The 23,438-nt window shown below is 38.2% G+C and overlaps 1 protein-coding gene and 2 long non-coding RNA genes across 4 annotated transcripts; 2 read left to right on the top strand and 1 right to left on the bottom strand.

Annotated features, from left to right (window-relative positions):
* The first annotated feature begins 2,934 nt into the window (after positions 1-2,934).
* On the top strand, positions 2,935-7,966 carry LOC116187129. The gene is made up of 8 exons (XM_031515734.1): positions 2,935-3,640; positions 4,251-4,342; positions 4,474-5,171; positions 5,472-5,542; positions 6,136-6,225; positions 6,320-6,511; positions 6,630-6,786; positions 7,083-7,966. The coding sequence occupies exons 1-8, from the start codon at positions 3,275-3,277 to the stop codon at positions 7,241-7,243; spliced, it is 1,827 nt and encodes a 608-aa protein (XP_031371594.1). The 5' UTR covers positions 2,935-3,274; the 3' UTR covers positions 7,244-7,966.
* An 11,932-nt stretch (positions 7,967-19,898) lies between these two features.
* LOC116197117 lies at positions 19,899-21,987 on the top strand. 2 transcript variants are annotated; one of them, XR_004154994.1, is made up of 5 exons: positions 19,899-20,024; positions 20,151-20,256; positions 20,375-20,863; positions 21,037-21,261; positions 21,868-21,987. It is a non-coding gene; the product is annotated as an uncharacterized LOC116197117 (long non-coding RNA). The 2 variants fall into 2 exon arrangements; XR_004154993.1 differs by lacking the exon at positions 21,868-21,987 and having other exon boundaries at positions 21,037-21,480.
* An 89-nt stretch (positions 21,988-22,076) lies between these two features.
* LOC116197126 lies at positions 22,077-23,142 on the bottom strand. The gene is made up of 3 exons (XR_004154995.1): positions 22,540-23,142; positions 22,306-22,412; positions 22,077-22,187 (listed from the first exon to the last, which is right to left on the bottom strand). It is a non-coding gene; the product is annotated as an uncharacterized LOC116197126 (long non-coding RNA).
* Between the last annotated feature and the right edge of the window lie 296 nt (positions 23,143-23,438).

Raw genomic sequence — 23,438 nt, 5'->3', positions numbered from 1 at the left:
ACGAGTTGACAGTTCAGCTAGAGCAAAGGCAATGTCCAGTGTTCTGCCACTTTGCTTCACATCGTGACATTCCTCAGAGGGGATATTGGCCGGTGACAGTTGGCTATGGTTTTCTCGTGTGGACCCTCTAAGCGTACTTTGTTTACTTTAGCAAATCCATAAAGATATGACAAAATAATGTAATTATTTTTTTCAATTACAAAGTAAAGCTCATGAAACTAATGCATTAAAATAAAAATTTTAAATATTTAATAAGAGATACGAATAGTCTCACTGAATATCGAATCTGAGATATTTTGATCACCAAACAAGATGTACATAACTGTACTATTTCCTCTCTTGATATAAAATAATGTAATTATTAAGTATAAAAAGATTGTTATAACCAAAGAAGAAAAGATAGGGGTTTGCATTAATTGATTTCAATAATTCGATATATCTCTTTAAATTCTTGGATTCGTGTTTCGTGAATGGTGAAAATTCATAATTGTGAGAATTTTAATTTTTAGTGTTAGCTTGGATTGAATAAAATTTCTTTAATTAAACTTTTAAATGACAGATGGTGCAGGTTAAAGAGAGAGAGAGAATGGGTTGGATTTATCGCTGTTAAGATTCATTCATATTCTGAATAATATGAATAAAATATGGCTTAATTTATAGGGAAAATAGTCACATATAACATAATTTTTATCTTATTTTCACTTCCTAGTACGTTTTTAAAAGTTGTCACGATTTAGCACGAATCACCATTTTATTCATGGATCTAGCACGCCGTTATAACGCCGTCAAACTTAACTGATGGTGGGTCCTCCTCCTCTTTCCTCCTCCTCCTCCTCCCCCTCCTCCCCCTCCCCCTTCACGACTCTGCTACCCACAAGCGTGCATTATGGGTAGGTTTCTGTATTTATCCTTCTGGTCTATTTGTTAAACATATTGCAAAGTCTCTGTCGCTTCCTCAAAATTCATTCAATCTGTCCTTTTTCATCTTCTAGCTTCATCAAAGGAACTAAACTTGGCCATGGAACAAGATTCGACGTTGATGATTCCGAGCTTCTTGAGATGGAGCAATGCGATGGAGTTGTTGTAGCATCAATAATTTTCGGTATTTCTCCACTTTATTCCTTATTAATCCTCAGCCTTTAAAACTACCATTGGTTTTCTTACTGTTTTGAGCAGTTTCTTCATCAGCAAACTTTGATGAGTTGCAATAGCCCAAGAATATTAGGGAACATTCCAAAAGGACTGAATGCTTCTTCATGTTGGTGGATGAGGAGACTGAATTATATTTGAGGAATTCAAGTATGTTCGACAGCAATAAAAGGAGCGGACTATGGAGAGTCATTGTTGTTCGTAATCTTCCCTGTAAAGATGCTCGACGCACTGGCAAGGTAATACAGAGGGCAAGGTTCATCGAGAACTGGTCCAGTATTCTATTCCCCTTCCCCCAGGATGCACATAATGTGGAAAATGTCGGGATTGCACTATCTAATAGAATGAAATTGAGTTCTTTCCAGATTTGCATTTTTTTTCATTTTACATATTTTCCTCATCTTTCTCAGATGAGAAAATTGAAATCTAGAAAATTTATGTTTGAGAACGTGATTCCTATGGGTAGCAGAGTCGTGAAGGAGGAGGAGTTGTGGGCAGGAGAGTCGTGAAGGGGGAGGAGGAGGAGGAGGAGGAGGAAGAAGAAGAAGAAGAAGGATCCACCGTCAATTAAGTTTGACGGCGTTATAACGGTGTGCTAGATTCAGGAATAAAATAGTGATTCGTGCTATATCGTGACAACTTTTAAAAACGTAATAGGAAGTGAAAATAAGGTAAAAACTGTATTATATTGGACTATTTTTCCTAATTTATAATAGTCATCTCTCTCTCTCTCATTTAGCATTTCCATGCTGGGTGGGTATCAAAAAGTTGGTCGGGGAAGTCTCTCCCTCTTATTTTGCTTGATTTGGATAGCATATTAAAAAGGATTAGAAGGATGGATTATGTAGGTGATTGAAAACATAGACAGGGCGAGACCCAGCAAGAATGTAATTCAATAATAAATATCTCAATTTGAAAACTAAGAAGCTTCATATTTCCTTGCTAATAAAATTTTTAAGCCTTCTTTTTTTTCTTTTATGATTCCCAACCATACTTTTGCAATCGAAAAAGATAATAAATTTAGAAGAAAAAAATAGCCGATTCTAGGGAACAAAACCCACCACCATGCTAAAAGGGCTCTTTTTTTTTTTTTCTTTCCTCCCCTTGGAGAAAAAGAAAAAGGCGATACCAGTGGTTTTTTTTTTGTGCTTTTTTTGCTTTGGCTCGGAAGGGAAAAGCTAAAGTAGTAACTTGCAAAAGCCTGATCTTAGTTCACGAATTTTCCATTTAAATTCCTTGGCCCCTCCATAGAAATGGACTTGAAAAGCTAAGTATCATGTTCGACCGCACCCCACATTTGATCTTTCAATGCTACCATCTCTCTCCATCACCGCAAGAGTCAACAAACAATTCCTAATGCACTTGTATCATGCGATGTCCGCTTCATATTTCATAATTTTAATTCGGAAGATTCACCTCAATCCAAAATCCTTCAAAATACAAATGATAAACTCCACGCCCCCCACCACTCAATGCAACAACCCAATGTCAACCGTTTCACTATGCATGTAATTGAAATGTGTAGGACTATTTTGTGTCAAATTTACTATTTAGATGCATTCTAAGTTCGATCGCGATCTACAAAGTCATGAAAAATTCGGAATTTGTTGCGGCATGGTCGCTAGATTAACTTCCATAATAACTTCCCTAGCCGAGATTAAACACGACCAGGAAAATTTTCAAACAATTTAAACTAAACAACACGTCTTCTTGTCCTTTTTTTTTTTTTATAGGTACGTGTTCCTGTCTTTGGATAGTCATCAATTCATCGATCCAACCCCGTCCGTGTTTAGTGTAAAAAGCAGCAGCTTCCTGGAAGATCTGTCCGGAACGAACATGGCAGGCCAAGTTCCAGAAGAAACCTCGCCAATCTGAAACCCACCCAATCTCTCTCCCTCTCTCTCTCTCTCTCTATCTGCGATAACCCAAAAATTCCTTTCTTCTCCGAGAGAACCCAGATCCCGTTTCGTCCCAAATTCACCAATTTTGGCCAGAGTCAGAGCTTAGCTGTTGAAAGCTGCAATCTTGGTCTTCTTTTGTAGCTCAATGGCACTGACCCAGTGATCCCTACCCTTCTCTTCCATCTGACCTTCTACCACCAGGACCTCCTTCAGGAGCCCAGCAAATGGCGTGCCCCAGAAACGCCATCACCTACAATGGCACCCTTTGTGCATGCTCCCCGGGGTACCTGCTGAACCGCACCTCGAACAGCTGCGATCTGTTTGTCGCCAACGCCACGATCTTGGCCAACTCCGGGGTCGATTCCTACGCCGTGGGCTTCCCGGAGACCATATTCTCCTTCGAGACCATCAGGAAGTTCACCCAGTCCCAGGCGGTGTTCTTGGAGGCCACGGTTGTGCTCTTGCTCTCTTGGCTCGTCTTCTGTTTCTTCTTGCGGTTCATGAAGCTCGGGGATGGCAAGAATGTCTGGTTTCAGATTCGCTGGTGGATTAGTAGGCTCGATGTTTGCTTCGCCACTAGGCATTGGCTGGTATTTTCCCTTCCCTGCCTGTTAACCTTTGCTTCGAGTGACTGTCTCATCGGAACTTCGAATCCTCGAGTTCGAGCTAAGTCGCCGAAGGATTGGTAGAAAATTGTTCGTCTTTCCGGGTCTGAAGGCTGAAGTCTGTACTTGGTTACTGTTTGTAACTCTTACTGGCAACTTAAAAGCCCAAATTTCTTGTTGCTGACTTGTTTTAGTCGGTTACGCACACCGATCATGAGCTGGTTTTTGTCCCGAACAGTGATTGAAGTATTGGAATCTTGTCGGTCGGAAAAGTAATATGTCCATTGCAACGTCGCCGAGTATTCTTGTTCCGATAAAAGGAAAGTCAGCGAGAAAGAAAGAAACTTGTGCTGAGTAGCATGGTTATAGAAACTCGCGGATTAGCTAATGGACGAGGTGCTGCTGCTAGGCCTTTGAGCAGAGCAATCCATTTAACTCTACCCGAGTTAATAAGTTTCATATCTAATTGTTCCTTTTCTGTTTGACATTTTCTCCTTAACTTTGGCGTGGCATGATCAAGGATGTTTAATTGGTTGTCTTTTTTTTGTAAATGTGGATATGTCAAATCCTTAATTTTATGTCTTTTGCGCTGCAGGATGATCAGAAAGTAGTCAGAAAGAGGAAAACTGAACTTGGGGGAACATTTTCAATTGCAAGTTGGATTCTTTTCACTGGATTCTTTGCTGCGTGAGTATCCATTACTCTGTATTGGCAGCCAAATATGTTGATGCAAATTCGCAGTTTCATTTTTCTCAAGATAATGGCTTCTCCGTTATTGCCATCTGCGTTATTTAACCTGGTGTTTCAGTTTCTCTCAGGTTGCTCTACCAAATAATCACAAAGAGAAACATCGAGGTGCACAACGTGAGGGCAACAAATGCACCTGACCTGCTCGCCTTTCGTAGTGATATGGAGTTTAACATTACTACTATTTCCAGCATGAGTTGTGCAAATTTGCGTAATCTGGGCAATTTGGTCACTGGGAGCCCTGGGTTGTTCGACTATAGAGTTGCTTCTCTCTCCAGCTTTGGAAACTTTTCGTGCTTGAACACAACATTTGGGCCCACTATAAGTATTAGATGCAACAACTGCCAGCTGACTCAGGACAACATTTACTTCTCCTGGGAGTTTGTAGATTTACCAAACAGTCCTGCTGCTGCTGTTGGGTTTCAGTTCAACCTATCTTCAAAGCCCCATGCCAATAAGCAACACATGAGTTTTGTGAGTGGCTTTCTTTGTAATGGGAGCTCTTCTGATGATAGGCCGGTTACATACAGAGGAACAAACACAAATATTCTGAAATTCAATTTGTTCCCCAGTTTATACCGTCATCAGAATAATCTGAGGCTAATCCAACCGCTGTTTCATGGCTTTCTTCATGGATCGTATTTTGATGAGGCGAGTCAGCTCCAAGCGTCCCTCCAGAGTTCTGGTGGACTCATCAATACCACAGTCTATTTGCACTTCCTGTCTGCATATATTGTTGAGGTCGACAGGGAAAGTATTTTCGGCCCTGGTGAGCAGTCTACTTCATCCCTACGTTATCTTTGACTGTATGCATGGTGAGATTATTGAGAAAATGCTCTTTATAAATGGCATATTGCGTTGTAACAGACTGGATTTTTCAGTTGAAGAAGTGCATCGTTTTCCTGATTCTCATCATAAACTTTTGGGTCACCAAAAATCAGCATTATATTGCTATCAACTGCCTGTATTAAGAAACAAGGATCGGATTTTACGTTCCTTTACATTTATCGGTTCAGCCATCCAGATTTGTTTTTGGTGACATGGGTTTTCTGTGTCTATTTTGATGCAGTGAGTTTCCTTGCGGACCTTGGTGGCCTATTTTGCATTAGTATCGGCATTTTTTACTACCTCTTGGTGCAAGTATGGACTTTCTGTACCAAATAGTTTTCATCCATTTGTTTTACCTGAGTTACAGCTGGTAGTGCACATAGGTTCAAAGAAGACTGCTTTACTCTCAGAACATAACATGTACTAGAATATATAGGCTTGAAGAAACGACTAAGGAGCAGCCCCAGTGAAATCGAACTACTGCTCAGCATAATAGATTAGATGGGAAGGGTGTCAAACAAAGTACTTTAACTTAAGCACCGATAATTGAGAAATGAGTAATGAGATATTGGCTTGTTCTTTCTGCTCCTTATTCCATTTTGGGCAGCCCTGCTGACAGTACATGCACTTTTCACTCTAACGGGCATGCTTAAGTGTGTTGCTTGTGTTGAAGAATTGTATTTTTTATACACTGCCCTGGAGAAATAACACCAGAAATTCCTGATAAAGCTACTGCATTTCCTCAGAAAAGCCCAGTAATGATTTGTGCATTTGTTGTATGGGGGCGAATGTTCAACATATTAGTACTTCTCTTTGAATATGTTGGTCATGTTTTTCTTGTTATTTCAATTTACTTGTTATTGGAAGTTCTTACTTGCAATGCTTCTCACTTTCGTGGTATGCAGTTTGAATACAGGGTTAAGAAACTACGAAATGAAGATAGTACGCTCCGAAAAATTAGAAGCCGAAGGAAAGCTCGAGAACGGTGGGATAAGGTACCTTTTCTTCTCTCTAAGATAGCAGTGCAGTTCCCTTTCCATCAATTCTTGTCAGTCATATCTTAATGACGTTCTTGTTTCTTTTATTTAGTTGAGGAAATATGTGAGGTACACGTGGGATTGCAGAGTGCTGGATGAAGATGATAACTATAAAAATGGAACAGATTGCTCTGGTTGCTTTCATCGGAACAGATCACTTCAGCCTAGTAAATCTTCATGGAAACAACGCTATAGTAGCGCTTCTATGAGTTTAAACCAGAAAAGCAGCTTACCCATTAAAGAGGTAGACAATTAATTGCAACAATCAACTCTATTGCTGGCACGGAGGACTTCCTCCATTTCTTATCTTTGAGTTTCCAATAATACCCCTTGAACTGCTAAACGACCCTATCATTTCACAGAATGCCGCCCCTGGAGTGGAACAAGTGCAGCAAGTGACAACTTACATAGCAAATAATGATAAGCAGCATTCTACTGGATCAGATGTGGCGCATACATTGCAACCCCAAGTGTCCTTTCTCACTGATGACCAAATCATCCCACCACCTCCGCCATTAGGTATGAAGCAATGATTAGCTTGTGTTCTTATCTTCTTTTCTAAATTATGAGTCATGTCACTTGTCTCTTTGCGTGGAAAAATCATTAAAGTAGATGAACTGTAATATGATCGAGAGAAAGAAACCGATAGTAGCTGGTTCCATACCGCTCCAGAGAAACTGAGGTGCTGAATATTCAGGAAATGGGGGTTTTTTACAGTATTATCTTTTTCCTTTTTTAGTTGGAAACTTGCTTGCTTGGCTTGTACCATTTCTTATTGTATGGTTTATAACTTCATGGTAATTGTTGAGATGCAGAGTTCAAGGCTGATGCTGCAATGGACATTACTGACGTCCAAAAAAATCTTACCCGTCTATACGAATATAATGCCATGATGAGGGAGAAGTTGGCTGCTACTCAGTCTCTGTTTCACGATTTAGCAAAAAAGTCATCTCAAGAATCAACAAGGCAAATGTGATCCTGTGGTTATACAATGTAATCGTGATCAGGGGCAGGAAAGATGGAGGCCTTAACTGCAGATTTGCAGGGTCAGCCGATGCGATAACATGGTGAGGGCTCAAGATGCCAACAACATTATGGGTATGCTGCAATATGAGCTGCTGGTTCATCAGTGCTGCGGGAAGAGGATCCACTTCTTGGTCGACCTGAGAGTAGTAGTTGCCTTCCTTACCAATTGCAAAGTTCTGAGAACAGATATGATCATGGTTAGGAGCATTGCAGATGGGGGATTCGATTCATTTGGTAGATCCGCCCATTGGCCTTGGCTTAAGCTACTGATCAGGCCAGAGTGCACATTAGGTAGCTTCAAGGATTCTCGTTCCTTCTCCATACGCATCCGGTATTTCTACAAGATGAAAGTATAACTGTATTGTAAGCTTTCCGATTGTTAGATGACTATATACTAAATATATAGAAGATCTTAGCCTGATTGAGATTAAGACAGAAATGACCTGAAGGTGGCTGTTGACATTGGCTATTGGAAGACCAGTAATGCCCTTCTTTCACATCTCATTTAAGATCATGCTTGGGGGGGCATGCTCCTCTGGATGTTTGGATTATCCATCTGGTTCTACATGATTATCATGTAATATTATTAGGCCGTGTTATTATTTTCGAAACTGGATAAATTTGGAAAAGAATGAAATAAATAATTTGGAACGAGGATTCAATATTCAAAAAATTCGTACTCTTCCTTTTGTAGATACTGTCGATGGCTTCAACAAACTTTGCTTGGAGATCATCTGTACAATGTACTTGAAGCTTTGTTGATGCTGACGCAGCTGTAGCGGTATCGGCACTACCCAGATCTGATCTCCTCCCTGAGCTTCCCTCAATCTGGCTAGCTGCTGCATTGTTAGATGGGGGCTGATACATGTAGTCGGATCTCTCATGTTGATTAACCTCCGAGACGCCATTGTTAAAGGACGACCTCCTTCCTTTAGCCTAGAGCGATACACGGGAAGCCAGATCATCTTCAGTTCCTTACCTTGAATTGGTTTTACCAGGAAATCCAGATCATCTTCAGTTCCTTACCTTATCGGCTTTAACAGGAAATAGCAAGCACCCTTCTGAATCCTCCGTTTCAAAACATCATCATCCAAAAGACCAAACATCATCATCCAAATCTTGGTCTTTGAGAACACTGACAAGCACGTGTATCAATCGTATGACCAATGTTTAGTATATATGTGCGTGTGCATACGTATTTATCAACAAGAAATTAAGAAATTAATTCTGATGAGGGACTTACAAACAATGGGAATGTGATCCATTGTCTTCATCGATCGGATTGACTCCAGGAGTTGAATGCCATCCATGTCGGCCACTCATAAGTCGGTCAAGACAATGTTGAATTTATCATTCTTCGATGACAATAATGCTGAGCCGATGCATGGATTCACTGAAATCCAAAGTACTAACTTTCAATTAAAGCAACTTTTGAAAACTCGTATGTAATTAAGCAATCACCGATTATAAGAAACTTATATATGTAAACTATGGCAGACGAACCTTCGTATTTGAAGTCATCTTGAAGTTTGTTCATGAGGCATTCCAGACAGGTGGTATTATCAGAAACCAAGAGAACTCTGAAACCCGATGGAAACTTGTCGGGAAGTCGATCCATTGTCTCTGCAGAGGTTGAGATTGTCGATGTTGACAGACCAAGAACCTGATGGCTGATCTCGTCCTCTCATTGGTGATGATCGAGAAGTTTGTCAGTGACTTAAAGAACCCCAAGAAGTAGGGGGAAAGAAGAAGCACACGGAACAAGAGAAATGATGGCTGCTCTCGTACTCCCGTGGCTGATTGTCAATAAGTTTATAACTAATTTAAGGAACCCAAGAAACGGGGAGAAGAAGAAGTACAGAACAAGAAGCTTCTAATCTCACTGAAACAGAGAAATGGAAAGTTTTCAGTAGAAGTGGGGGATTCTTATATATTGGGCAACGGACGAGATGGAAAATGCTTCCTCTTCTATCAAAGGTCAACCTTTGATTCTCTAACGGGATCCCCTTGACCTTTGTTTTGACTGGTGTAAAAAAGAATAGGAAATTTCACTTGTTCACAGGTTTGGATGCTCGAAAATGTATAACGAGGACACTGGGAATATTAAGGGTAAATGAATATTTTCGGTTTGTTCCTCTTTGTGAGATTTCTTCTTGACTACTGTTCTCAAACTCGGCCTTTCGGTCGGAGGCTATGATCTGAACTAAATGTTGTGTTGTGATCAGACATGCTTTCCAGAAGGGATCGAGAATCTGACTATTGCATTATCGGTTGCTCTAATTAAGATATAGTAAATAGGAAAATATCTTTCAAAAGCAGCAGGAGGAATAGATGAAAGCCGTTATATGGAGCGCGATGTACGAACAAAAGAACGAGAGCCCATGAAATTGAAAACCAGTGGGAGGTATAATTCTGCAGGGAAGAGAGCAGCAGTCCAACTACATAGAACGTATAAAAAGTTTTCATATTTCTCCTCTCTCTCTCTATCTCAATCTATCTCTAATGCGATTCCTATCGTTTGCCTCATCATCTTGATGGGCACTACCCCGATCCGTCCTCCTCCCCTAGTTTCCTTCAATCTGGTGATTTGCTGCATCTTCAGATGAGGTCGAATGATATATGGACTCGGATCTCTCCTGCTGATTAACTTCCGAGACTCCATTGTTAAAAACGTAAAACGCCTTTCTTCCTGAGAATAGAGCGATACAGGTCCGCGTCTCGAACTGGATTGATCTCTAGGAAATAGCAAGCGCCCTTGTCAAATTGCATCACGACATCATCATTCACTTCGTATTCTCTGAGAACAATGACAAGCACATATATATATCGATCATATGACCAGTATTTAGGACATATGCGTGTGTTTGCTCGTATATATGTAAATATTGATCAGAAATTAAAAAAATTCTGATGGGGAGACAACAGGAAGCTGATCCATCGTCTCCATCGATTGGATTGTCTCCAAGAGTTGAAAGACGTCGAGCATGCAACAGTTGATCAAGACGATATCGAATCTATCCTTTTCCTCTAGCAGCAAAGACAATGCATCCTCTGCTCCCATGCAAGGAGTTACTGAATTAAGCCAAAAAGAAAATATCCAATCAATCAAATCAAGTTATAATATATAAAAGCTGAAGTACGAAACGTGAAAGCTCCATTTCATATCCCTTAACTCCATGTAAATACAACTTAGTTAAATCGGAAGCTCCATTTAGTAACCTTCAACTTCACGTGATGAATCGACTTTTTAAATGAATATTTATCATATTGCATTTGGGTTATATTCAATGAATATTAGGTATATATCTATTTATTTGTAGGGGTATTGTATAATTAAAGAAACTTCTGAAAAATTAAAAATTTTCTTGATAATTGAATAGAACTTTTCGAGATATGTGATTTTTTTCACATCATATTTCGATTCAATATAGTTTTTTCTAACAATCTACCCCTACACGATATTCATCACTCTTCGTGTATATGCATATGCAAATGTACGTATCATATGATTATCTCTTACTACATATGTTATTTGCATTTTATAAGGCCGGAATAAATATTGCGTATCAACGTGACTTTCTCTTCTCACAGTTTGTAATATTATGTCTATTCGATAGAATATATAGCTTCTATCATTTTTTTTTAATCTATGTTCATGTTTATATGTGTGGCTAAACAAAGCAACCGCTAATAAGAAACTTTATAGACTATGGAATAGTCCCTTCGTGCTCACACACGCTTTATAGCTTGTTCCTCGGGAAATCGAGGCACGTGGGACAATCGTCCACCAAGAGAACCCTTAAACCCAACGGAAACTTGCTAGGGAGTTAATCCACGACCTCCGAATTCTTGATTCTTTCGACATGGTTAACCAATATCACCAATCTCTTGCTTTCTCTTTTGCCAATAGTCGTATACTGATGGTTGATATATCGCTCTCGCTAGCCGATGATCAAAAGTTTATAGGGGATTTATAAAGAACCAAGAAGCGGGAGAAAAGTAAGGAATACGAGGCCGCCAAATTCACCCAAATATGTAAAAGATCAAATTATATATATGTATATCTATATAGCCGTATTCATATCCATACCCATATCTATATCTATCCGTATCTATATCTATATCATATATATATATATATATATATGAAAGCAAGGTACGAGATGGGTCCGATCAGATGGTCTCAGAATATTCCGTTTTTGAATTGAATTTTGCCGGTTCTTTTAGTTTTAAAATTTTAATTATCTTTTATTATGAAATTAGTAACAAAATCTTCTAAAATTATTTTCGGTTATTTTCCATTTAAAAAGATCGAAAATATCATAAAATCTTTTAGATATTATGGTGATCTCCAATTGAAGGCAATATAAAACTTATGAATGAAACTTTCTAGGATATTATTTTTTATTTTCGGAATTTTTTAATAAAAAATATTTTTTAAAGATATCTCATCATAAAATTCGATTTCTTGATTTTTTTTAATTTTTACAATATATATAACAAAATGTATTTGAAAAAAATAAAATGATTTTATAATATGTATAGATATTATTTAATAATCGTGAATTTTTAAAATAAAAATTAATATTTCATCACATAAATTTTAACATCAAAATGAGTATATATTCATACATAATATAAATATGTTAATAGATGACCATAGAATGCTCGGTTTCTGAATTGAATTTAATATGTACATATTAGTATATATTTTTCTGAAAGGAATTTTCCAGGTTTTTATTTATTTATTTTCATTTTCGGAATTATGGTTAATAAAAAATATTTTTTAAAGATACCTTATCGTTAAATTTGATTTCTTAATTTCTTTAATTTTTATCATTTATATAACATAATGTATTTGAAATAAATGACAAGATTTTATTAGATGTGTTGATATTATTTAATAATTTTGAATTTTTTAAATAAAAATTAATATTTCATCACATCGACAATTAACAAGAAAATAAGTATATATTAGTATTTATATGTATACATAATATAAATATATTAATATATTATTACTTGGATAATCGTTAGAATATATAGGAAGAAAAAGTATAGATAAAACTTATATAATCTAATGTATTATGATATTATTTACCCAAAAATAGAAATTAGAATCTTACGATATTTTCAAAAATCAAATTACATTTTTTAAGGATTTTTTGTTGTATATTATAAATAGAAAAATCATTTAAAAAATCGTCAGATTATGGAGCAGTCGTGATACAACAACTGCAAAACCTACAAGAAAATCACCGGTATAGTTCTTCTTCTAAGTGTGAGGAAGGAACTTGCAGATTCTGCTTTTACTATGTGTATATATCGGAGTTGATTGTGGTTCCAACAACGAATAATTGGTTTTAGTTTTTCAGTGACGTTCTCTTCTACGAATGTTTTGTTATGTTAATTCAGTCTTTATTCTTTGTAGTTTTTGTACTCTTTCACATTTTAATTCATAACTTCTTTTCACATTTGCACGGAAAAAGCAGTTCCACCATGTTTCTTGCTTTCATATATATATATATATATATATATATATATATATTATCTTCGATGGGACATATAGATATAGATATAGATTTGCATGACCATTCATTATTTTCTTGATTGTTTAAGTTTTTTTTTAAATACTTTTCATTTTAATTTTTAAAATCAATTAAAATAAAAATATATATAGATTTGTGGGATTGATTTTTTTAAGCTTTTTTTTAAATACAAATTTTTAATAATTTGTGATACCACTCATTATTTTCTTGATTTTTTGGAATTTCTTAATAAAACAATTTATATTTTTTATTTTTAAAACATTTAAAACATGTAAATATTTTTGCAATACGAGGTCATATAGAAGATAGGTTAAACGGTCAATAAGTGATGAGGGCGCAGAATTTCTCGGTTGAGAAAACTTGTATTTGGAAGTGTATTCTTGTTTGCAAGCCTTCGCTTCCTCTCAGTGCCGTGATGTGAACTACCCATTGCATTGTGATTTATTCAGGTTTTAACAGAAGTGATAAAAAATCGAATCATGCATATAATGGCTCTCTTTTCATCATGGGAATAAAACTTCCAAGAGATTGTGCCGAGCTCCTCGCGATAGATCAGCCCAACTTCGTTCAACAACATCAAATAATCAAAAACGAGCTCCAAAACAATACTTCAATTCCGGAATTAATTGTTTGTCAAGGTTCTGAGACCAGGAGCTAAGATGACCTTTCTTACAAGAAGCTGATCCTTTTGTCGGAATATCAACTGATCCACACTCTTGAATAGTAGAACATCCTAATTTCAGAAGCTAACATAGCGTTTGGTAACGAAGTTAAGTTTGATTTAATTTGATTTAGTTTGATTTGTGGAGATGAAAACAAAAGTAGTCGGAAAAAAGTATGTGAGAGAATTTGAAATAGAAGAGAAAAATATAATGATTGTATTGTTAAATTGAGAAAAAATATTAAATAGGTTAGTGAATTTAATATTAAAAAATTAATTATAATAATATATAAGAAAAATTATGAGAGAGAATTTGAAGAAAATATAAAAAGAAAAAATAATGATTGTGTTGTAAAATTGAGGAAAAAGTTATGTCAAGTTAAGTTAAGTTTGTTTTTTTAAACAAAAAAAAACCAATCTCATATATTAAGCGGGTCAACATTTTTTATCGGTTCCTCACTTCAATTGTTGAACTGAGCCATCATCAACCTTCGAAAACGAGTTGTTCCAGCTGCATGAAAAATTGGAATCGGTTCACTCCCATAGTATTTTTGTCTAACTAGTGCAGTGCCACCTCTAATTCAAATTGAAATAACAATCCTAGTATTATTACCAGTAGTAAGTTATTGTGTCGGAACATTTATGTCGAGAACTCAATGAGAAATTTAGACAATAATGGGACACTGACCTCGTTTATACTCGTAGGAGTTGCAATGAACTGATGGTGATTGGTCGCGGGAGGGACAGAGGGAGACCTGTGCAGGTTTGCTGGGGCAGCCGATCTGATCGTATGGTGAGGGCCTGAGTTCCCGTCGAACTGATACTGTTCAGCGGCGAGAAAGACAGAGGGAGGCCTAAACTGCAGGTTTGCTGGGGCAGCCGACCTGATCATATGGTTAGGAGGTCCTGAGTTCCCAATAACATTATGGTTAAGCTGCAACTGGGTCATCATTTCTACGGAAAGAGGACCCACTTGTTGGATAACAAGCTGATCCTTTGTTGCAACATCCTTGATCGGTTCCTCGCTTGAATTGTTTAAACAATCCAGAATCAGATTATCAAGACCTTCGAGACTGATTTCTTTGTCCAGCTGCATGAAAAATTGGATTTAGTTTCCACCGTAGTAAGTTTTCTATGTAGAGCTTATTCAATTGAAATAACCATCCTAGTATTCTTACCAATAGTAATTTACCATGTCTGAACATACGTTTATGTCAATAACTCAATGAGAAATTTAGACAACAACGAGATGACTGACCTCATTCATGCTCGTAGGAGCTGCAATGAACTGATGGTGATCGTTCGAGTGAGAGACAGAGGGAGGCCTGAATTGTAGGTTCACTGGGGCAGCTGATCCAATCACATGGTGAGGAGGACCTGAGGTCGTGATCAGTTGCAAGGTCAGACAGAGGGAGGAGTAAATTGCAGGTTGACAGGGGCAGCCAATCCAATAGCATGGTGAGGGCTCAAGTTTCCGACTACATTACAGTTATGCTGCAGTAGGAGCTGCTGGCTCATAGGGGCTACGGGGAGTGGACCCACTTGTTGTTTGACTGGACAGTAGTTGTTGGGTTCGTGACCAATTGCAAAGTTCTGAGAACAGATATGATTATGATTTGTAGCAGCTGCAGCTGGGTTTTAGACTCGATTGGTAGATACGCCTGTTGGCCCGGGCTTGGGTAACTGATCGGGGCCAGGGTACCCATTATGTTGGGGCAAGGATTCCCATTGCTTCTTCATATGCATTCCGTGTTTCTACGAGATGAAAGTATCCTTGTATTGCAAGCTTTCTGATTGTTGGTGGACTAAATACTAAATAGATGTGCTTATATAGAATAAGATCTTAGCCTTATAAAGATTAAGACAGAATTACCTGAAGGTGGCTGGTGTTGTTTTCTCTAGTAAGACAATAACATCCATACGTCGCATCTCATGCAAGATCTACTTCGGTCGAGTATGCATATCTGGTGATCCGTTTTTTTCCGAATTTATCAAGTAAGATAATTAGGCCATTATTATTTTTGAAAATGAATAAAGTAAATAACTCGAATTGAGGATACACAAAAAGATTCGTACTCTTTGTTCTGTTAATTCTGTTGATGGCCTCAACAAATATTTGTCGGAGACCCGAAGTCCATTTTCCTCGCGGCTTCTTCACAACTGCTACTGCCGTTGTGGTTTTAGTGCCCTCCCTTCATCCTCTTACTACCCCAATCCATTCTCAACCCGGAGCTTCCTTCACTTTGGTGAGTTGCTGCATCATCAGATGAGGACTGATATACAGACTCGGATCTCTCTTGCCGATCAACTTCCGAGACTGCATTGGTAAACACACCCTTCTTCCTGAGTCTAGAGTGATACACATGCTTCCAGGTCATCTTCAGTTCCTCATATGGAATCGGGTTCACCAGGAAGTTGCAAGCGCCCTTTTCAATCCCTTATTTCACAGCAAAAACATCCATTTCTTGATCTCCGCAAAACACTGATAGGCATGTATACCAATCATATGATCAATATTTAGGATATATGTGTGTTTGCATATGTATATGTCAACAAGAAATTAGCAAATTAATTCTGATGAGGGACTTACAGACGATGGGAATGTGAACCATTTAATCTGTATCGATCGGATTGACTCCAGTAGTTGAATGAGGTCCATGTCGGCCATGCAAACGTCATTCAAGACAATGTCAAAGCTATCCTTATTCTATGGTAGCAAAGACGACAATGCATATAGAGATCCCACGCATGGAGTCACTCAAATCCAAAATAACCAATTTGCAGTAAAAGCAATTTCTGAAAACTCGAATGTACGTGAGGAAACCACTGATTAGGCAACTATATGTATAAAGTATGGTACACGTACCTTCGTAGTTGCAGTCATCTTGAAGTCTCTGCATCAGGTGTTGAGGCATGTGGGATTATCACACACCAAGAGAACCCTTAAACCCGATGGAAACATACCGGGAAGTCGATCCATTGTCTCTGTAGAGCTTAAATATTCCTTCGACATGTTTAATCCATCTGATAACTCCCATGCTTTAATTATCTTTCATCGAGATTGTCGACTTCCCGGTATGTTTCCATCGGGTTTAAGGGTTCTCTTGGTGTGTGATAATCCCACATGCCTCAACACCTGATGCAGAGACTCAAGATGACTGCAACTACGAAGGTACGTGTACCATACTTTATACATATAGTTGCCTAATCAGTGGTTTCCTCACTTACATTCGAGTTTTCAAAAATTGCTTTTACTACAAATTGGTTATTTTGGATTTGAGTTACTCCATGCATGGGATCTCTGTATGCATTGTCGTCTTTGCTACCATAGAAGAAGGATAGCTTTGACATTAGTTTTGACATTGTCTTGAATGACGTTCGCATGGCCGACATGGACCTCATTCAACTACTGGAGTCAATCCGATCGATAGAGAAGATGGATCAAATTCCCATCGTCTGTAAGTCCCTCATCAGAATTAATTTGCTAATTTCTTGTCGACATATACATATGCAAACACACATATATCCTAAATATTGGTCATATGATTGGTATACATGCCTATCAGTGTTCTCCGGAGATCAAGAAATGGATGTTGCTGCTGTGAAACAAGGGATTGATTGCGACTTCATGGTGAACCCGATTCCGTATGAGGAACTGAAGATGACCTGGAAGCATATGTATCACTCTAGACTCAAGAAGAAGGGTGTGTTTACCAATGTAGTCTCGGAAGTTGATCAGCGGGAGATATTCGAGTCTGTGTATTAGTACTCATCTGATGATGCAGCAACTCACCAGAGTGAAGGAAGCTCCGGGTTGAGAGTGGATTGGGGTAGTGCCAATCAAGAGGATGAAGGGAGGGCACTAAAACCACAATGGCAGTAGCAGTTGTGAAGAAGCTGTGAGGAAAATGGACTTCGGATCTCCAACAAATATTTGTTGAGGCCACCAGAATTAACAGAACAAAGAGCATGAATCTTTTTGTATCCTCAATTCGAGTTATTTACTTTATTCATTTTCGAAAATAATAATGACCTAATTATCTTAAATGATAATCATATAGATTCAGATAGACGATCCGGAAAAAAACGGATCGCCGGAGATGCATATTCGTCCAAAGGAGATCTTGCATGAGATTCGGTGTATGGGTGTTATTGGTCTTACTAGAGAAAACATTTCTGTCCACAAAACTACTGTTCGGTTCGGTTCGGTTCGGTTCTACTTCAGCTTGGTTTTCGATTTTCATTTTTTGCCACAAAACTATTTTGGTTTTATCGGTTCCGTTTTGTTTGAACCAAATGGACAGACCTACTAAAGTGAGACCTAAAACCAAAACCAAAACCAATCAACTCATTCTGCAAAAGTTAATATTGACTAAATTATTACAAAATAATATATAACAAGTCAAAATATGAAATATCACAAAATATGAGGGGTTAAAATATAACAAATCAACAAGTCTCCTCGAAATATTCTGAAATATGAAGGTGTTAAAATTGCTAATCATGTTGTGTCAAAATTAAATATTGATGCCGCTCTCTCTTATTCAAAGGAAATCTCAAGACAAGCTATGGAAGAATCAAGCAAATTTCTTATATTTTCGTTAAGAATTATTTTGTAAATTCATCATATCTTCATTTAGCTTGTTAACGAGAATTCTTGAAAAAAAAATTATTTAATAATTAATCAGTCATAAAAGAACTTGTTTGATTTAGTTTTCCATTGAAAAAGCAAGATTATAGAAGTTGATAGTGGTCAAAATCAGAACTAAGGGCGCTTAAAAAAGAGAAACTAGTATTTCACCACCCCTCAAAAAAAAAAAAAACAGAGAGAACCTAGTATTTTTTTCCTTGTTATCGGTTTAGGAGACAAGCGATATTTTTAGGGTATCAAATGGGCAAGAGATCGTAAATCCAAGACAACTCCAATTTGACATTATGCAGATCACTGTTTAACAGTCTAGAGATTGTATGCAAATGTGATGGTGAAATGAAGATAATTGCCTATTTTATAATCAAGTTTCACTATAAAAATTGAGTGTGTTATATTATGTGCGGTGAAATTATGCATGAGATCCACACAACATTCATATGCGTGAACGATTCATGTGAATCGAATGAGAGGGACTTGCGTGTAATTAAAATTGGCCCCAAAAACCAAAAAAAAAAGAAAATTGGAAAAGCACTACTCAATAAGGCCTGATATGTTTTTACAATTGATACTGCCTATTCATCAACAGAGAAACAACTCGAGGAAAGTGCCGCGCATATTTAAACAGTATGTGCAATGGATAATAATATGAACAAGATCACCAATTAATAATTCTATTATATATACATGCACACGTATCTGGCAAAAATACCTCAAAATTTCTCATTCAAAATAAAGTAGACTTCCTTTTCAAACGTACAATTCAGCGTGGAATAGTTTAGAACTTAAAAATAAAATAAAATAAAATAAAAATATACTGCTCTCAGGGTTCTGAAGTACTTGTAAAGTCAGGAGTTGCATGAAGCAAAACTTGAATGCTTCTGGGCATTGTTATCTTCCCTAATTACAACTCTATGGGTTCGAACCACGGCAGATCAAGATCTTCGAAGCCGAGTGGTCTGATGTCGGTCAGCTGCATGGAAAAAAGGAACTAATTAGCTTCCTCACATATTGATGATCTTGTCTAACAAGTGGCACTTAATCAGTTGAACAAATTTAACCATCCTATCTTTTCTTACGAACAGTAAGCTCAGTTATCGTGTCAGAACAGAAGGAACACTTATATCAATAACTCAACGAGAAATTTGGACAATAAAGAGATGAGATGACTAACCTGATTTTGACTCGTAGATGCTACGAAGCTTTACACGTTAAAGTTTGCCTCTTGTTGAGTTGCTGCAGTGGTCCCAGAGCCGACGTCGGCGTGCTGAGAGGGATATGAAGGAACGTCTAGCTCTGCTTTTGGAATCTGAAGTGCAGCATCTTGAACTCCATAATTGTTGAAGCTTTGATGGATCGGGAGGGTGGAATTGATAATACTGGGCGGTTCTGGTTCCGAAGGCAATTGCTGACAGAGGGGACTTCACTTCCGTATAGGCAGGCTGCGATGAACTGACGTGATCAGTCCCCCAAGCGAAAGTTGACTGGTTGACCAAATGAAGACCTGGAATCAATTCTTGATTTTGGTTTCCAAAGGTGTCTGCGATGAACTGAAGATGATTTGGAAGCATGTGTACCGCTCTAGGCTGAGGAAGAAGGGCGTCGTCTACAATGGAGTCGCTGAAGTTAATCAGCAGGAGAGATCCGAGTCTGTGTATCAATTCCCCATCTGATGATGCAGCTACTCACAAGAGTGAAGGAAGCTCAAGGAGATCAGATCTGGGTAGTGCCGATCAAGATGATAAAGGGAACGATACTGAGGGCATTAAAACCAGTACATCCGCGTCAACACTGAAGAGGCCTCGAATCTATTGGACGCAGGGTTGCCACCAAAAGTTTGTTGAGGCCATGAACAGAATCAACAAGGGGAAGAGTATGAAACTTTTGAATTACATATCCTCATTTTGGAGTTATTTATTTTATTCTTTTTTTTCCAAATTATTCAGTTTTGGAAACAATAATGGCCTAATCATATTACATGATAATCATATGGATCCAGAAGGACGATTTGGAAACAATGGATCGCCAGAGGTCGAGATTTTGATGAGATGCAAAAGATGGGTGTTATGAGTCTTACTCGAGAAATTGTCCACAGACACCTTCAGGTACTCTGTCTTAATCTTAATCAGGCTATGATCTTATTCTATATAAGCACATCTATATATTATATAGTCATCCAGCAATCGGAAAGCTTACAATACCAAGCATAATTTCATCTTGTAGAAACACGGGACAGATAGGAAGAAGCAACGACACTCCTCGGAGCGACAAAATGGGCACCCTGGCCCGATCAGTTGGTCAAGCCCAGGCCAATATGCGTATCTAATGATCGAGTCGAATCCCCCAGCGGCAACTTCTCCTAATCATGAGCATGTCCATTCTCAGAACTTTGCAAATGGTCACGCGCCCTACTGCTACTTCCTATGGACCAACAAGTGGGTCCACTTCCTGTAGCCCCAATGACCCTACAGCTCATATTGCAGCTGAACCATAATGTTGTCGGGAACTCAAGTTCTCACCATGTCATTGAATCAGCTGTCCCTGCAAAACTGCAGTTTAGGCCTCCCTCAGTTTTTCCGGCGACTGATCACTATCAGTTAATCAGGAACTGAGGTCCTCATCACATGTGATTGGATCAGCTGCCCCAGTGAACCTGCAAATGAGGCCTCCCTCAGTCTCTCCTGCAAATGACACACCGTCAGTATAAAAGAGGTCAGTCATCTCATTATTGTCTAAATTTCTCAATGAGTTATCAACATTAATGTATGTTCCGGCATGATAACTTAGTATTAGTAAGAATACTAGGATGGTTATTTCAATTGTCTAATCTACTCCAGTTAGACAAAATTTCTATTGAGGGAGACTAATTCAAATTTTTCTTCCAGCTGGATTGGGAACAACTCGGTTTTGAATATGTTGGTGATGATCTGGCTTGACTCAGCATTTGAAGCGAGAAACCAATTGGGAATGTAGAACTGCTTGAAATATGAGACATTAGCTTGTGAAATTACGAAACTATTCAAGACGGTGGATATGAATCAGCTGGTGATTCATTGATATTTCAACATAAAAGGATCAGCTTGTTGTGAGAAAGGTCGTCTTAATTCCAGGTATCAGAACCTTGACGAACGATTTATTCTGGAGTTTAAGTGTAATTTTGGAGCTCTTGCTTGATTATTTGATGTTGTGGAACGAATTTGTGCTGATCTATCGCGAGAAGATTGGAGCGATCTCTGCGAGATTCAAAGAGAAAAACAAAAACTGTAATACAATTGAGCTCTGTTCATTGTAGTGGACTGCTGCTCTGTTCACTGCAGAAGCATAACTTCCATCGATTTTCGATTGAGCTTTCAGTTTCATGAGCCTTGATTGGATCGAGCTCTTTAGAGTCTTAATATAAGTGAAACCCTTACTTCCACGGTGAGAAGAGGCCCCAAACTCATAGATTAAACTAAAATGCAGTAGTTTGATTTTATATTGTCTGACCACAGCACAATGTGTAGTCGGCATCACAGTGCCGAGCGAAAAGCAAATGTGTGTAGAGTATATGAGAAAGCAAGCTCACAAACAAGAATTCCTTCAAGCTACAAGTGTTTTCATCCGAGAAATTCTGCCCACCCCCCACTTATTGACTGTTTAATCTCCCAGTGTCCTCTTATTCACGTTTTCGAGCATCCAAACTTGAAAATACAAAAAAACAAGCTGCAATTTTGCAGGGACAGCGGATTCAATAACATGGTGAAAACTCAAGTTCCCGACAACATTACGGTTAAGCTGCAATATAAGCTGCAGGGTCATTGGGGACTACAGGAAGTGAACCCACTTGTTGGTCGATTGGAAAGTAGTAGTAGGGCGCATGACCATTTGCAAAGTTCTGAGAAAGGACATGCTCATGATCAGGAGAAGTTGCAGCTGGGGGATTTGACTCGATCATTAGATATGCGTATTGGCCTGGGCTTGACCAACTGATCGGGCCAGGGTGCCCATTTTGTCGCTCCGAGGATTGTCGTTGCTTCTTCCTATCCATTGTGTGTTTCTACAAGATGAAATTATGCATGGTATTGCAAGCTTTCCGATTGTTGGACGACTAAATACTACATAGCTGTGCTTATATAGAATAAGTTCATAGCCTGACTAAGATTAAGACAGAGTACCTGAAGGTGTCTGTGGACAATTTCTCAAGTAAGACCCGTAACACCCATCTTTTGCATCTCATCCAAAATCTCGACCTCTGGCGATCCTTTGTTTCCAAATCATCCTTCTGGATTCATATGATTATCATGGAATCTGATTAGGCCATTGTTATTTCCAAAACTGAATATTTTGGAAAAAAAAAGAGTAAAGTAAATAACTCTAAAATGAGGATATGTAATTCAAAAGTTTCATACTCTTCCCCTTGTTGATTCTGTTCATGGCCTCAATAAACTTTTGGTGGCAACCCCGCGTCCAATACATTCGAGGCCTCTTCAGAGTTGACGCCGATGTACTGGTTTTAATGCCCTCACTATCGTTCCCTTTTATCATCTCGATCAGCACTATCCTTTACTCTTGTGAGTTGCTGCATCATCAGATGAGGACTGGTACAGAGATTCGGATCTCTCTTGCTGATCAACTTCGGCGACTCCATTGTTGACGACGCCCTTCTTCCTGAGCCTAGAGCGATACACATGCTTCCAAATCATCTTTAGTTCATCATCTAGAATCAGATTCACCAGGAAACCGCAAGCGCCCTTCTCAATCGCTAGTGACACAATAATAACATCCATTTCCCGGTCTCCTAAGAACACTGACAAGCATGTATATCATACGACCAATAAGGATATATGTGCGTTTGTATATGTATATTATCCACGAGAAATTAAGAAATTAATTCTAATGAGGGACTTACGGACAAGGGGAATGTGAGCCGTCCTCTTCAACAATCGGATTGACTCTAGGAGTTGAATTCCGTCCATGTAGGCCATGTGAAAGTCAGTCAAGACAATGTCGAATCTATCCTGTAGTAGCAAATACAATAATGCATACAATGGTCCCATGCGTGGAGTCACTGAATTCCAATATATCCAATCTTCAATTAAAGCAATTTTTGAAAACTCATATGTAAATAAAGCAACCACTGATTATAAGAAACTTATATATAATATATATATAAACTATGGTACCCCTACCTTCATACTTGCAGTCATCTGACTCATCTTGAAGTTTGTTCATCTGGCGTATGGGATTATCAGACACCAAGAGAACACTTAAACCCGATGGAACGTGGATCTATTGTCTCTTAATTCCT

The sequence above is a fragment of the Punica granatum genome, chromosome 1, assembly GCF_007655135.1.
Source record: "Punica granatum isolate Tunisia-2019 chromosome 1, ASM765513v2, whole genome shotgun sequence".
NCBI lineage: Eukaryota > Viridiplantae > Streptophyta > Magnoliopsida > Myrtales > Lythraceae > Punica > Punica granatum.
The sequence above is the reverse complement of the archived record's forward strand: the minus strand, read 5'-3'. Positions and strand labels throughout refer to the sequence as shown.